This window comes from Protobothrops mucrosquamatus, unplaced genomic scaffold (genome assembly GCF_001527695.2).
Source record: "Protobothrops mucrosquamatus isolate PMUCROS unplaced genomic scaffold, P.Mucros_1.0 scaffold1638, whole genome shotgun sequence".
In the NCBI taxonomy this organism is placed as follows: Eukaryota; Metazoa; Chordata; class Lepidosauria; order Squamata; family Viperidae; genus Protobothrops; species Protobothrops mucrosquamatus.
Window position 1 is genome coordinate 120,090 of NW_015387797.1, and position 14,746 is coordinate 134,835.

Here is a 14,746-nt window from a genome sequence, read left to right on the forward strand (position 1 = left end):
CGCCATGCAAAATAATTTAATAAATTAAAAGGGCAGGAGAAAGCGACCCGGGTGACGCAGAGAGGGCAGAACAGTGAACAAACAAGCCGAGAGGGAGAAAGAAACCAAGACTGACATGAATGATGTTGGCTAGCAAAAAGAATGTTGGTGAAATAAAAGTCACGCAGGTGGGCAGACAGATCCCTGGGGAGCTGAGCAAGGTTTTGGGTTGGTGCCAGTTTTCCTGGCCTTTCCTCCCAAAATTCATCAGCCAAACATCTGGCCTGGCTTGAGAGTTGTGGGATTTGAAGTCCACCTGCTCTTCAAGCCACCGAGGTTGACCCCGGGGGAAACAAAATCCCTAATTCTTACTTAAGAGGTCTATAGGACGAAGGGGATCCATTATCCCTAGGCACTTCCTAGAATGGAAATCTGAATTCCTGCCTGCAGGAGAGCTGCAGACCACATCATGGTTTCTTTTAGCATAGGTGAGCCATGGAACCGAAGTCCTGGTGAACACCAGGGCTATCAAAAGACACCTCTGATTTGACCATCTTAGCAGCCTAAAACCAGGACCTCTGAACCGCTTTCTGCACGTTTTCAGGTTCTGTGGAACTGCTTGAACCCAGGACCAAAACGGTGTTTCTGAACATGGGTAGCTTGGTCTGGGAAAGGCACACTTTTGGCTCACCATGAATGGCCAAACTCTGCAGCTTCATTTATACATCACGCTAACACTCTACTTCAATATGCCTTAGTCTAAACCCTGATAGAAGCCTGTTCTCCTTCCGATGAGCCTCCTCTGGATCTTGATGTGACGGACAGATGGAGCGAGTGCAGTGCAGAGACAGGAGAAATGGGGTCCCCCCACCACACCGTGGTGTGGGTCACACCAAACACAACCACTCACCCAGCTGGAGGGGAACGAACTTTGCATTCTTCTCCAATCTAGGGTCCTCAAGGAGGACCATACAGGCTAGCCTAACCAATGGGGATGGAAGCGATCTCCTCAATGTGGCCAAGAGGTCCTACAGACTCCAAATAGGAAACATTTCCATCTTCTGCTCTAAGCAGAATCCTTCCAATTCCTCCATTTTCTTCTCAAGCAATCACAACAGGGCGCAAAGCCACACACACACACACACACACACACACCCAAGCTGAAGACTATTAGGTAGATCTGCTAGATTAAAACAAAAATTATTTCAGCCTTAGGCCCTAGAATTAGCTGTGGACCCAACGTAAAGTTTCAGACTTCATTGCGAATTCAAATTTCTATCTAGTGGTGAGACCATCCATCTAATACCTTGGTTTTGAAGACACCGGCTACGGAAATCCCTGTTTCACACCTGCTGCGTAAGAGAAACAAAAACCTGTTTGCAAAATCCTTTGAGGATCTGGGATGAGAAAATGGGTGAGTAAGGGTCAGCTCTGATTCCACCCCTTCTCTGGGGGGTGGGTGGGAGAGAGGGGATCCCACAGTTTGGATCTGGAAGGCCGCGGTGGGAATCGCTTGAACCCCCAGCCAGGATGGATTCCTTGGTGCCACAGCCGAAATGCAGGTGAACGTAAGAAGCAATGAAGGGTGAACTTGAAGGACAGTTTTAGAAGGGAGTTTTAATTCTCCTTCCACGAGGGCTTCATTCATTCATTCATTCTCCCTCCCTTTCATCCCACGCTCGCAAACGCCAGAGGTGGTTTCGAAAACGGGACGCGTTTCAAAATAATCATAAAATCCAATCATCCGTTTCTTCTCCTGTGCCTAAGCTCCTCCCGAAGCTCTTGTTACAGCAACTGACTTCTTGATTTATTTTTCCTTTAGGAATCTAAAAAAACAAAACAAAACCAAAACAAACAATAAGAGTAGTGGGAGGGGGGGGGAAGGAAGAAATGTACACTAAAGGACTTACAACGGCTCTTTTAGTGTCCGTTCGAAGTAACGGCAGCACTGAAAAAAGCAACTTATGACCGTTTTTCACACTTACGACCGTTGCGGCAATAGTCACGTGATCAAAATTCAGACGCTGGGCAACGGACCCCTATTTATGACGGTCGCAGTGTCCCAGGGGGGTCACGTGATCCCCTTTTGCGACCTTCTGACAAGCAAAGTCAAGGGGGGGGAAGGCAGATTCACATAACAACCGTGTGACTAACTTAAGCACTGCAGCGATTCACTTAACAACCGGGGCAAGGAAGGTCTTAAAACGGGGCGAAGCTCACTTAAAAAGTGCCTCGCTTAGCAACGGAAACTTGGGGCTTAACTGTAGTCGTAAGCCGAGGACCACCTATATAACCCCTGTTACCTTTGGCATTCTTCTCCAAAAAGACATCAACGTAGGAAGTGGGGACGTAGCCTTCTTCATCCTCGTTCCTCCGGATGCGAGTCCACCCGTCCCCTTTGTCTTCCTCTATGACGTACAGGGTTTCTCCTTCCGTCACGGATATGGTTCCTTCATTCTGTCCTGCAAACGAGAAGTTGAGGTGGATCAATACGGGCGGTCCCCCCCCCAAAAAAAACCCCTAAATTCAGGTCACATCCTCTGCATCAGCAGGCTAGTCCTGGGCGTTTTTGTAAAGGGCGCGCCAGAATCTTTGAACCAGAAGCTGCTGGGCCCTGTTTGGGGAATTTCCCCCCCCCCTTACCTTCAAAGGTGTACAGAGCCTTGCAGGTGCCAATGGTGGGAAGGGGTTCCTCGTCGTCAAATTCATCGTCGAATTCGGTCGTCGGCGTTTTCATGTCACTCTCCTGGCTGGGTTCCTCTGTGTAACCGCCATCGGGACTGCTCAAGACAGCAAAAGGGCAAGAGAAGGCAGCCACTATAGCAAGCTGTCAGACGGGCTGGGGGGGAAGAAGAAGGGAGGAGACGCTGCCCCTCACCCTGGATCTCTGCTGTGAAGTTCTGACCTCTTTGAAGAATAGGTCGACCCCCTCTTCTCTGTGGCAGCCCCTCAGGTATTGGAAAAATACTATCACGTCGCCCCTCGTCCTTCTCCTCGCTAGACTAGACATTACCCAGTCCTTGCAACCTTTCATTGTGTCTTTTAGCCTCCAGACCCCTAATTGTCCTTGTTGCTCTTCTCTGCACTCTTTCCGGAGTCTCAACTTCTTTTTTATATTGCAGTGACCAAAACTAGACACAGTATTGCCAGTGTGACCTCACCAGTGCAGCATAAAGCTGCACATATGTCGATGCAGCCTGGGACTGCATCGGCTTTTTTTGGCAGCTGCAACCCACTGCAGCTTGCAACACGAGCCGTCTGCTGCCTTGCAGGGTGTGTGCTCCAGGCAACAAAATGCACAACGCACCTGAGCTCATGGAACATGCCACTCACAGTAAAAAAAAAAAGACAATAAAGCTTATCTCAATCTAATCTTAATCTCTTAAACTTTTGCAACATGACTCTACCCCTTTTAACCTAGCCACCCCTGTAGGCTGAGATCAGTTTGCCTGGGATCCAGAGATCTCGGAGGAAATTAATCCTGAGATTGCAACCAGATTCCAAACGGCTGTCAGACACGGGAGCTCTCTAGGAACCCCGGGGCCAACTCCTCTCCATTCAGCCTACCTCTCAAGGTTGTTGTTCTTGGAGGAGAGAAAGGTGCCACAGAAATCAAGTATCAAAGCGAGGTGAGGGTTGCACCACCGTTCACAAGGCTGGCATCCAAGAGGGCAGGGCACCAAACCTTTGCCACCTGCACTGTACAGGTACTGTACCTCTCTCGGTCCTGGACGCAGTTGGTGACGGTCAAGGTGTTGCTCTGGGGCTCGTACGCTCCACTCTGGCGGCGCATCGCTTCTGTCCGGACAGGTAAGCGACCTTCCACCTCCGCTAACCAGCCCTGAAGCCGAGAAGGACAGGAAATGAGGGACTTGAATGGTCTGTGGGAACGGCCTTGGGAGACGGGAGGAAGAACGGCAGATAAAGGTATCTCAGCCCAGAGATGGAAAAGGGTCGGGTGAAACATCTCAGAAGAGTCCTGCAAGATTCTGTTAAGGTGACCGGACAATAGAGAGAGAATTGTGCTTTTTCTCTGGATTATCTTGCAAAGCTGACGGATATATTTCAGCTTCTTGGAAAAAATATTTGGATCTGACCAGCCCGGCGGGATAAGGAGAACACCGTAACTGATGCTCAGATTAGGGGTCCCCAACCCCCGGTCCGTGGACCAGTCCCAGGCCATAGTATGCCAGCAACCGGTCTGCACAAACAAAGCCCCATCCGTGGGATGCAGGCAGCACACAAAACCACGTACTCTCTGGTCCGTGGAAAAGCCTTTCTCCGTGGAACCGGTCCCTGGTGCCCAAAAGGTTGGGGACCTCTGGCTTAGATAACTCCCTACCTCAAATTTTTGTATTTCCAGCCTCAGCTTCTCCAAGTTTTGTCCGAGTTCAGCTAACTTGATGTCCACGCTGGCTGCATCCCCCATTTGGGGGTTCTTGATGTAGACATCTTTCATTTTCGTTAAGGCCTCTCTGTGAAGGAAGAGGGAAGAGCCATCATCCGCCAGGCACTTAAAATCACTGTCCACGCCTTTTCAGCACGTGGAGTGGGCAGGTACTAGTCCATTTAGAGTCACTATATCCCCATGACCAAAGACTGTTATTTTAGTTCTAACAATTATCGTATAGGCAGGTTTCTTCACCCACAATGGGCGGCATTCCTGCTGGAAGATAAAACTTTCCCAGTTTGGGAACCGGCTTTTGCATTTATTCTGTAAAACCAGAGCCAGGAAAAGCATTCTGAATTCGTACTTTAGCTACAGAGTAACAGAGTTGCAAGGGACACCTTGGAGGTCTTCTAGTCCAACCCCTTACTCAAGGAGGAGACCCCATCCCAGTCCAGATAAATGGCTGTCCAATCTCATCTTAAAAACCTCCAGTCTTGGACCACCCACAACTTCTGCAGGCAAGTTGTTCCACTGATTAGTTGTTCTCACTGTTAGGAAGTTTCTCCTTAATTACAGGTTGGTTCTCTCCTTGAGTAATTTCCACCAATTGTTTCTTCTCCTGCCTTCTGGTGCTTTGGAAAATAAGTTGACCCCTTCCTCTTTGTGGCAGCCCCTCAAGTATTGGGAGACTGCTATCATGTCACCCCTAGTCCTTCTCTTCCTTAGACAAGACAAACCCAATTCCTGCAGATCTTTTAGCCTCCAGTCCCCCAATCATCTTTGTTGCTCTTCTCTGCACTCTTTCTGGAGCCTCAATGTTCTTCTTTTCATATCGTTTGATCTACCTTTGATCCAACTCTTTCTGAATGTCCTTGTTGATTTCATCCACCTTTTGCTGGAGTTTCTTTCTTCGTTGCTCCGGGGGGAGATTGCTGTAATCTTCTGGTCCTCCTCCCTGGGATGGCAGGAAGGAGAAAAAGGAGAAAAAGAGGAAACTGAAATCTCTCAATCGTGACGAAGTTCCCAGGGACGCCTCCATCCCACCCGAGATTTTATTGGCCTGCATTGCAATATTCTGACCCAATTAGCTATCAAAAAGTGTCCCGCGCTCTCTTCTCTATATACAAGCAAATCTCTTTAGAAAAAACAAAAAAAAAATCAGAATAAAAAAACTGGGAGCACCTTTTCTGAATAGCTCATTTTACAAAAAGGCTTTTTAAAGCTTTTGTAAGCCACAATTCTCTTCCTCGGATGCACAGAATGGCTAGATTGATCTAAGGTTTAAATGAGGAGGGGGTTGGGTGAGAAAAGGGAAGGGAAAAATGGGTTTGTTATGGATGAAGAGAGCTGCGTCTGACAAAAGCTTAATTTAATTAAATTTATTCCACAAACGTCGTAACACTTGTCGGAAAAAGCGCTACCAAACTTCTGATTTCTTTTTCTCCCCCCCCCCCAACCTGGACTACTAAGGCTCTCCTCTTATGGCTCAGGGAAACCTATGAATGCCCGCTTCAAATGGTCACTAAACGGTCGTAAATAGAGGACTACCGCTACAGTATGCAACTGATAGCGAAGGCATGATCTTTACGGCTGCAGCTGTTGAAAAGGGGTAGAAGTGGAATCACCATCAAATTTACAACCCACCAGAGCCAGATTAAGCCGGAAATTAGCTATTTTCTGGACCGGAGAGCTCCACAGGAAGTTGATTAAAACGTAGGCTGGGGATAAGACTGGCCTTTTGCGAACCTCAGAGGAAGGAGGTTTCAGATTTCCGGGCAAAAGATTGAATTTATTTTGCTTTTCACCTACTTTCCTGCATGCTTCATTCCACCCTGGAAAGAAATCAGCCTGTCATTTAATATTCTTTTTTTTTTTATCATCCGTCCGTTCAAAAGAAGAATGTTTTCCCTCGGGCAGATCTGCCATGTGGCTTTGAATTTCCTCATGCAGAATTGAAGCCCTTCTGGTTAGGAAAATAAGCAGGCTCCCGTGACAATTCTTCTGGTTGTTCAACCCAGCTAACAAACGCCAGGGACGCTTAATCTGAGGCCGGCCTGCTTGGTTCCAACTTATCCGGATGCTGTCCATCGACAAGCCAGTCAACCAACTGTCTGAGTTTGACTTGATCGCTCTATTAACCACCTGAACTGCCTCTGATTATTCCACCCAGAATTCCTGATCCAAGCAGCTCCAAGCCTGACAAAATTTCAGAACAACAAATAATTACAGGGAATCCCCGACTTACAACAGTTCGTTTAGTGACCGTTTGAAGTTACAACGGCACTGAAAAAAAATGACTTAGGATTGTACTACTCAATTAACAACTGCAGTGAGTTCCTTAACAAATGGGGCAAGAGAGATCATGAAATGGGGCAACACTCACTTAACAAACTGTCTCGCTTAGCGACGGAAATTTGGGGCTCAATTGCGGCTGTAAGTCGAGGACTACCTGTAGTGCCAAACTTAACCCACCAACTTATTCACCGTGAAGATATTTGATCAAGCCTTCTCTTTGAGCTGGAATGTAGGATGAACCCGCCGTGAAAATCCCTCATCACCAGCCTCGGTTTTTGGAATTAAATGGAGTTATTCTTTTGAAATTTGCTGGGATGGGGTTAAATAGCATTAGTTTGGGGAGTTTGCACATGAAAGGCTGAAAAACGTAGTTTGCTAGCAGACCAAGACAAATGGATAACCAAGATGGCAACAGCATCTGTTGGGTCCAGTTATTAAGACTGGGAAAGAGGTGATCAGTTTGAACTCAAAGAAGGACAGAGAAGGATCCGCCAAGGCTTATATCAAGGACGATCAATTTATATATTCCTGAGGATACTTTAGTTCTCCATTGGGTAGGGTCCGAAAAAATCTCTTAGATCGCCCACTGATTGATGGTTCTCACTGTCAGGAAATTTCTCCTTAGTTCCAAATTGCTTCTCTCCTTGAATTAGTTTCCATCCGTTGCTTCTTGTCCTGCCCTCAGGTGCTTTGGTATCAAATATTGCGTTTTTTTCTGGACAGTTGGCTGCTTCAGATAGGAGGAAAACCTTTTAGCAGTGAAAGTGATACTACATATTTTATTTGGGGGGAAAAATCAGCAGATGGATGTTTTCAGTTCCTTGCCAATTTGGAATAACTAGGATAGCAAACCTTTAACTAACAAATTCTCGGAATTTGCAAAAAAAACCCAAAAAAACAACAACCCCGCTGTGCAATCCGAAAACTTGCTATCCTAACTCTTCTTTCATTTGGGAGCATTATTTATTTTTTTAACAAATTGTGATCTGAATTGGCCAGACTTTTCTCTGTTGTTCATTGAGTTCAACACTTTATCTTCTTCGCTGTCCCCACCTGTGGATGGAGAAAAGTGTCTTTTTCACCCAAATTAAATTCTTTTAAATCTGTTTCAAGGCTGTCTGTCAGTTCAGAATGACAAGCCTACTGTCTATGTTTTTACAGCCTGCATCATGCAGCTTTCTGAAAGCCATCTAATTAAACTGAAACACCACAAGTTAATTCTTAGTAGTTCATTAGCAGCATTAAAATGGGATCACCTCCATTAAATTCCAGACCTGCATATTCAAAGTTATCTGATAACGGCCAAAATAAAATAAAATAAATAAACACACACAAACACAAACACAGAAAAAAAAGACAACAGGAAAAAAAAGTTATTTTTCAATGTAGCTGTTTGGATAAGCTGCAAGTCACACACATAAAATGGTGATTTTTTTTAAAAAAAAATTCATGCTGGGATGGTGCTTACCAGCTTCAGGGAAAGCTTCGTGTTAAAACGGAGGAGGACGGAGAAGGGGGGTAAAAAGAGAGAGAGAGAAAGAAAAGAACGTATCAGAAAAAGAAGACAAAGCTTCAAACGGTTACTAATAAAACGATGCGAATGAGCTGGACACACGCACAGAGTCTGCTCAGCTTGTGCAAATGGACACTGCTTGTTACACAACTTTGCAAAGGTTCACAAGATCGTAAAGGGGCAAAAAAAATACTGCCTTGGTCTCCCAATAGCCAGAAGATACAAATTCAGTGTTTTTTGGTTTTTTTTTATCCTGCCTCTTCCATGCTAACCAGCCTCTGCAAAAAAGGTGACTTGAGAGCTGATATTCAAAGGTGACTCCTTCTGGTTTAGACCCCTTAACTTAATGCCAACTTTTAAAATGTAATTATTAGGATCGTGTTTGTTGCTTCCAAGTATGATTTTTGTATTAATTCACAGCCAAAAGACCTCAATAGAATGCATAGATATATAAGCTAAAAGTTTAGCCTTAGATGAAGCCAGTGAAATAAATGGATCGTTATTACATAAAGCAATTAAAACTCCAGCTTAGTGATGTGTTCACCACAGACATGGGTTTTACAGCCATCGTTCAAAACATGGGAATGGCCGGTGCAATTTTAGGCTTTTTAAATCTGCCAGTAACATTTTAATAGATTCACAAATAGGGCTTCCTGTCCTGGATTTTAAAATAGGTCAGATAATATCCTGCTGAAATATCTAAAAATAAATGCTGAGAGTAAACCAAATTCTAAAAATAAACAAACCTCTTCCCTGCATGGAATGAGCTAGCACATCCGTGTATTTTAATTTATCCAAGTGGATCAGAATAGTTTAAAATTAAAATAAAAAATCTGAGACCAAGTTGGAATCTTATAAATCTACCTGAGTTGCTTCTGAATGTTATCTTGTTATGCTCTGGACTTAAAGAAGGTTTTGATCCCTTTTGCTTAGTGAACAAATCTTACGTATTTCCATCGAGGTAATTTCTCTGTCTGGGAGACTTTGGATCAGTCCCTCTCTCTCCCAGCCCAGCCCACCTCACAAGATTGTTGTTGCGGGGGAAAATAGGAGAAAGGAGGAGTATTAGGTATGTTTGCAACCTTGAGTTGTTTACCAAAAAAAAATAATAATAATAAAGGTGGGACATAAATAATAAATCATCTAAGCCAGGGGTAGTCAACCTTGGCTCTTTTATGACTCATGGACTTCAATTCCCAGAATTCCTGAGCCAGCTTAGCTGGCTCAGGAATTCTGGGAGTTGAAGTCCACGAGTCATAAAAGAGCCAAGGTTGACTACCCCTGATCTAAACCATGGACCCAGTCCCCTGGTGTTTCCAACCCCACCTAGCAAGCTGCAACGTGAGTTTATAATCTCCCCCCCTCACTTACCTGAACCCACCAGGGGTTGAACCTCTGTGCAAAAGTCCATTTTATCATGGCCTTTTGCATTAAAAAGAATAAATGCAATTGACTTGCAGAAGACTGAAGGGTGAGCGTCTCTCGGTCCCTGTCACTCAACGCCGGTCCTCAAAATCCGAGCATCTCCTTTGCTGTCCCACCCCCCCTCGCCCCCCCAATGGCTGTGAACGTCTACAAAGACACAAGGCTACTACACATCTCCAACAGCTACATGCAGGCTATCAAAACTACGAGGGATGATTGCCAGAGGAAAGAACACATCCCTACGAGAAGCATGCGCTATGAGTCAAAGCTGGTCACTCTCTAGACAGGAAAAAAAAACGACGCCAAAGCTACGAATTTGCCATCCAGCAAGGCCACTCTTTTACCGGTCACTCCATAGATGCTACGGGTTGGACCACACATATATACAGCATATCTACAGCTTACAAAATGAGGCAGGGGAAAGAAATACAGAGGAGGAAGGCGGAAACGAGACCAAAGGTGTTGTTTTGCAGGGTGGTTTTTTTTCTTCTTCTGATTTTTGGCTTTTTTTTTTTTTTTTTTTGCATCTACGGTGGAGGCTTTTAAACTGTCAACATGACTGCCCCAAAGGTTCCAGAATGCGGTCTTAAAAACTTTGCATCCGTGGTGAAAAGAAGGAATTGAATAAAGAAAATGGACCTCCAGATTCTTAGGTGGCTGAAAGTAAAAAAATATTACGCCATACGAGGTCCAAAAAAAAGCTCCTATGGAATGATTGAAAAAAAACCAAAGGGTTTGTTGTTATAGCAGGGGTTCATGTGTACCAAGCCTGTGAAACTGAAATATTGAGGCTGTATTTTATTATTTTTATTTTACGGCGCTGAAAAAAAGTTGGAAGTTAATCCTTTTTTCTTAACAGAATAAGAGAGTTGAATGGGGCCTTGGAGGTCTTCTAGTCCAACCCCCTGCTCAAGCAGGAAACCTTACACCATTTCAGACAAATGGTTGTCCAATCTCTTCTTAAAAACCTCCAGTGTTACGTCCTTTCTTTTCCCACGCTTCTCTTTCTCCCTTTTTTCTCTTCCCCTTTTTCCCGTTATCTTTCTTTTCATTTGTATTTTACTATGAGAATTTGAATACAAATTATGTTAAAAATAAACTGGTTGGATTACTGTAAAAAAAAAAACTTTCGTTCTACTGATTGGGCTGTGGTTAATTTTTAGAATTCCTTTAACTTCCTGGGTTTTTCATAGCCCTGTAAAATAAATAAATGAATAAAATGAAACTCATTTCAGTCTTTTTTTTACCTGGATGCTGCTTTAATTCTTTGGTTACGAGCAACCTGATCACCAGATTCTGGTTTTCCACGCTTAACCTTGGTTTCTTTGGATGACACTGTATTTTGGGGTGGCTTAAACTGGCTTTAACCCAACCAGTTTAGCATGTTTGGGATTTAATCTCCTGGGCGATGCACGCCAGAAATTCAACAGTTGAATTATACGGCTTGCACTGACTAGACAAAGTATCCTGGTGGGAAAACCAACAATAGCAAAATTGGCTAGGCAGGGCTGATGCCTAAAGTTACTCCTCAAATAAATGATCTAATCCTGGATTTCACTGAGAAATTGCAGGGGGGGGGGAAAAGGTATAAGCAAATGTCAAAGCCCTTTAGGTCCTCTGCTTAAGAAAAAAAAAAGTCATGTGTTTATCAACTTGGACTCCTTGAAGATGAGTGGACTTCAACTCCCAGAATTCCTCAACCCGCTGGGGAATTCTGGGAGTTGAAGTCCACACCTCTTCTAGCAGCCGAGGTTGAAGGTCTGTGTAATCGCAAGCTATAAATTTGAGGATCAAGTTCAGTTGCGCCATTTCCAACCATATCTCCCACTTCATTTATTCGGGTTTTTTCCCCCAACCGATGGCCGTTTGCGACAGATCCGGAGAGGAAAGGGGTGGGCCAGGCTCTGATTTTTCACAAGCCCCCTTTCTTGAACCTGAAACCAAGGGCAAAATCCTCCGGGGCGCATGTTGTCAGGATGCAGCCGAGGGATCCTTTCGCGGGGAGCCGATGATGGAGGAGAAGCCGCAAGCAACGAAGAACACGCGGCAGCGCATGGAGAAGCCGGCGGATCTGGGTGTCACTGGCACGTGGCAAACCATGACTCTCGTTTACAGCGGGCAAGAGGGCGGTTTCCGAAAGGTTAGGCCAAGATTATCGGGGCGCCTCGGTGCCGTGGAAGAGCCTCGTAAGGCACAAAGGGGTGGGTGGAAGGCAGCTCCGCCTTCCATCAGAATTTGGGGTTTTGCAATCTCCAGACCGATCCGGGGTTGCGGAGGGCCAAATTGGAGCTCGCCCCCTCCCCTTGCCCCGCTGCAAAGAAGTCAGTGGTTGCGCCAATGACGGACTGGGCCGTCCACACCATCCATGGGACTTACAATGTACTCCCTAGCTTCCACGGCATAGGTGGCTCTGCCTAATCGCCTCTTCATGTGTTCTTTGTCAAAGTACAAAGACTGAGACTGTTGCTGAGTCAGCAAAAGAAAATACAGGTATTAAAAGGGAGGAGGAAGAAGAGGAGGAGGAGGAGGAGGAGGAGGAGGAAGAACAAAAAAAATAAAGAGATCTACATTTACTCTTCCTACAGCAATATAAAGGTTACCTCTAGCTGGAGCGTGATTGAAACAAAATGAACAAAGATCCTCTGAACTGCAAGCCAGGATTCCCCGAAGAGGGTGGCCAGGTTACGATCTAACACAGATAGTCCTCGGCTTATGACCGTGAATCAGGACCAGAACGTCCAGCGCTAATCAATGCCGCTGTTAAATGAGACATGCCTGGCTGCAGATGATGGGTGGACTTAATGACCATGGATTTCCCTTAACGGCTGTGTGAATTTGCTTAATGACCATCGTAAATAAAAAGAAGTCATAAAATCAGGTTGGGCACGCAATGGCTCAGTTAAGGATCAGCCTGACTTATGACCATATGGTCGTAAGTTGAGGACTACCTGTACTGGTCCTCCCTGGGTCTCAGAAAAAAATCTGAGCAAGAGAAAGGGGATACAGAGACACCCCTTCCCCATGAAGCATTTAATACGAGAAGCATCTGCTTTGGATGCAAATTCTGAGCAGAATTCTTCATAATCCAGAACTGAAGGAGGAATGAGCATGAGAGAGAAAACAGCTACACCAGGGGGAAAAAAACAAACACCTAACTAAAAAATTAACTAGCTAAATACTAAACAGTCACTAACTCTGATCTACTATACTGGGTTATTCCAAGCCAGAAAACGGAATAATTTATCCAGTCACAGGAAAATCCCAAATGTGCCCCAGTTACTACTACTACTAATAATTTAACACTCCTCGCATTAAGAAAACTAGTCTGGCAGTTTATTCCCTGACAGGCTAACTTTTTAGAGGCAGGGCGTTTTTTTGAGTTTCGCAGAAATTGTTTTATGCTGAATTATACTCCATCCAATTTAAATGTGGCCGTTTTAAATATCCTGTCCTACCAAACACCAGCTAACAGTTTAATCCCAAATAAGTGAAATCCATCTTAAATTTTCCAGCTTGGGTGGGGTTTCAGTGGGTGTGAACATCATAACACGAAAAGCAGCCCTTGGTCAACACAGTTTATTTCACTTTTATTTCTAAAAACACCAAGTACCTACCGAATTTGGACTGCAGAGAAAAATAATCACACGCTATTAATCTGCAAGCAAGCCAGGGCTGAAATAGTGCTAAAATAAAATCAACATCCCCAAAAGCTGAAAAAAGGAAGAAATTAATCTTTTTTTTTTTAGGCATTGTGGCAGGCAGATTGGAAAAGTATTAAGTTGGACGATCACAATGGGATTGTGCGCCCACAACGCACAACTTCAAGAAAGAATCAAAAGTAAAACATGGCAAATGATTAAAAACACATTTCTGGATGCAAAACAGACAATTATATGATAAGGGAAGGAGTCAATAACATCCATCGGAACAGAAACCACAAAGGTTCAAGTGGAGAGTCACTAAAAATGATGATTGGGGGGGGGGAAAGCACCATTTTTGGTGCCGTTGCAACTTTGAATGTCACTAAATGAAGCACGGAGACACTGCTCAGATTTGATTGTTTTGATGGCCAAACAGAATAACAGAAAAAACAGAGTTGGAAGAGACCTTGGAGGTCTTCTAGTCTAACCCCCTGCTCAAGCAGGAGCCCCTATATCATTTCAGACAAAGGGCTGTCCAGCCTCTTCTCAAAAGTCTCCAGTGATGGAGCACCCACAACTTCTGGAGGCAAGGAGTTCCATTGGTTAACTGTCCTCACTATCAGGAAATTTCTCCTAGGTTGCTTCTTGCCTTGCCTTCAGGTGCTTTGGAGAACAGGGGGACCCCCTCTTCTCCAGAACTGGAACACTGCTATCATATCACCCCTAGTTCTTTTCACTAGACTAGACCTACCTAGTTCCCCCAAAATTAAACCATGAGATTTAGATTCCTGACCCCAGATTGCCTTTGTTGCTCTTCTCTGCCCTCTTTCTAGGGTCTCGGCATCTTTTTTGCACTGTGGTGACCAGAACTGGACCCAGGATCCCAGTGCAGTATAAAGTGGTCCTTTCATTTCCTGATCTGTGCGACGTTTTTGTGGTTTCACCGTGGCGGTTTTTGACTCCGTGTTGAATTCTACTTCTTGGCATCTCATTGCCAAGCTACAGGTCTGACACACCACTATGGCCCTCTACGAGGAAGGAAGGAAGGCACAGGTGGACGTACACCTCAGTTTCCCCAAACGTCACAACAGAACGTGCAATGGAAGAGGAGAGGAAAGCCAACAGACACACCCAGAGAACTTACCCCACGCTTTAGGCTCCTGAAGCAGTGGATTTTGGGTTTGGAGGTCATGAACTCGTTGAAGCGATGGGAGAGGGGTTCCTTTGGCTGCTTGGGGGACTGAGGGCCATTTGGAAGAGCAGAAGGCGAGGCAGAGGAAGGGGGCAGAGGAGGAGGCTGATAGGGGGGTGTTAAAAGGGACATAAGCTACGTATAAGAGATGGAGAAGTGATAGAATTAAAAAAGAAAACAAAACAACAACAACACAATGAAATCAAAAGGTTAAAAAAACCAAACCTGGAACAAAAAATAAAACAAAGCACAGAGCACACACACAAAAATTACAAGCACCAAAAGGAAAACTAAACCAAAACAGATAGGGG

General features: G+C 44.9%; 1 protein-coding gene across 1 annotated transcript; it reads right to left on the reverse strand.

The window, feature by feature from the left end:
- Positions 1–1,586: 1,586 nt before the first annotated feature.
- On the reverse strand, positions 1,587–14,583 carry LOC107293520 (formin-binding protein 1). Its single transcript, XM_029285414.1, has 10 exons — positions 14,388–14,583; positions 11,979–12,068; positions 8,133–8,147; positions 7,921–7,956; positions 5,215–5,324; positions 4,322–4,454; positions 3,696–3,820; positions 2,623–2,759; positions 2,283–2,441; positions 1,587–1,805 (listed from the first exon to the last, which is right to left on the reverse strand). Exons 1-10 carry the CDS (start codon positions 14,565–14,567, stop codon positions 1,798–1,800), a joined length of 993 nt encoding a protein of 330 aa, XP_029141247.1. The 5' UTR covers positions 14,568–14,583; the 3' UTR covers positions 1,587–1,797.
- Positions 14,584–14,746: the final 163 nt, after the last annotated feature.

Excerpts from the sequence above, each read along its gene's own strand:
- LOC107293520 (XM_029285414.1), bottom strand. The coding sequence starts at position 14,567 with ATGTCCCTTTTAACACCCCCCTATCAGCCTCCTCCTCTGCCCCCTTCC. Across the intron at positions 4,455-5,214 it reads CAGAAAGAGTTGGATCAAAG|AGAGGCCTTAACGAAAATGA; the intron begins GTAGATCAAACG and ends CTTCCTTCACAG. Across the intron at positions 3,821-4,321 it reads TGGAAATACAAAAATTTGAG|GGCTGGTTAGCGGAGGTGGA; the intron begins GTAGGGAGTTAT and ends TCTCGGCTTCAG.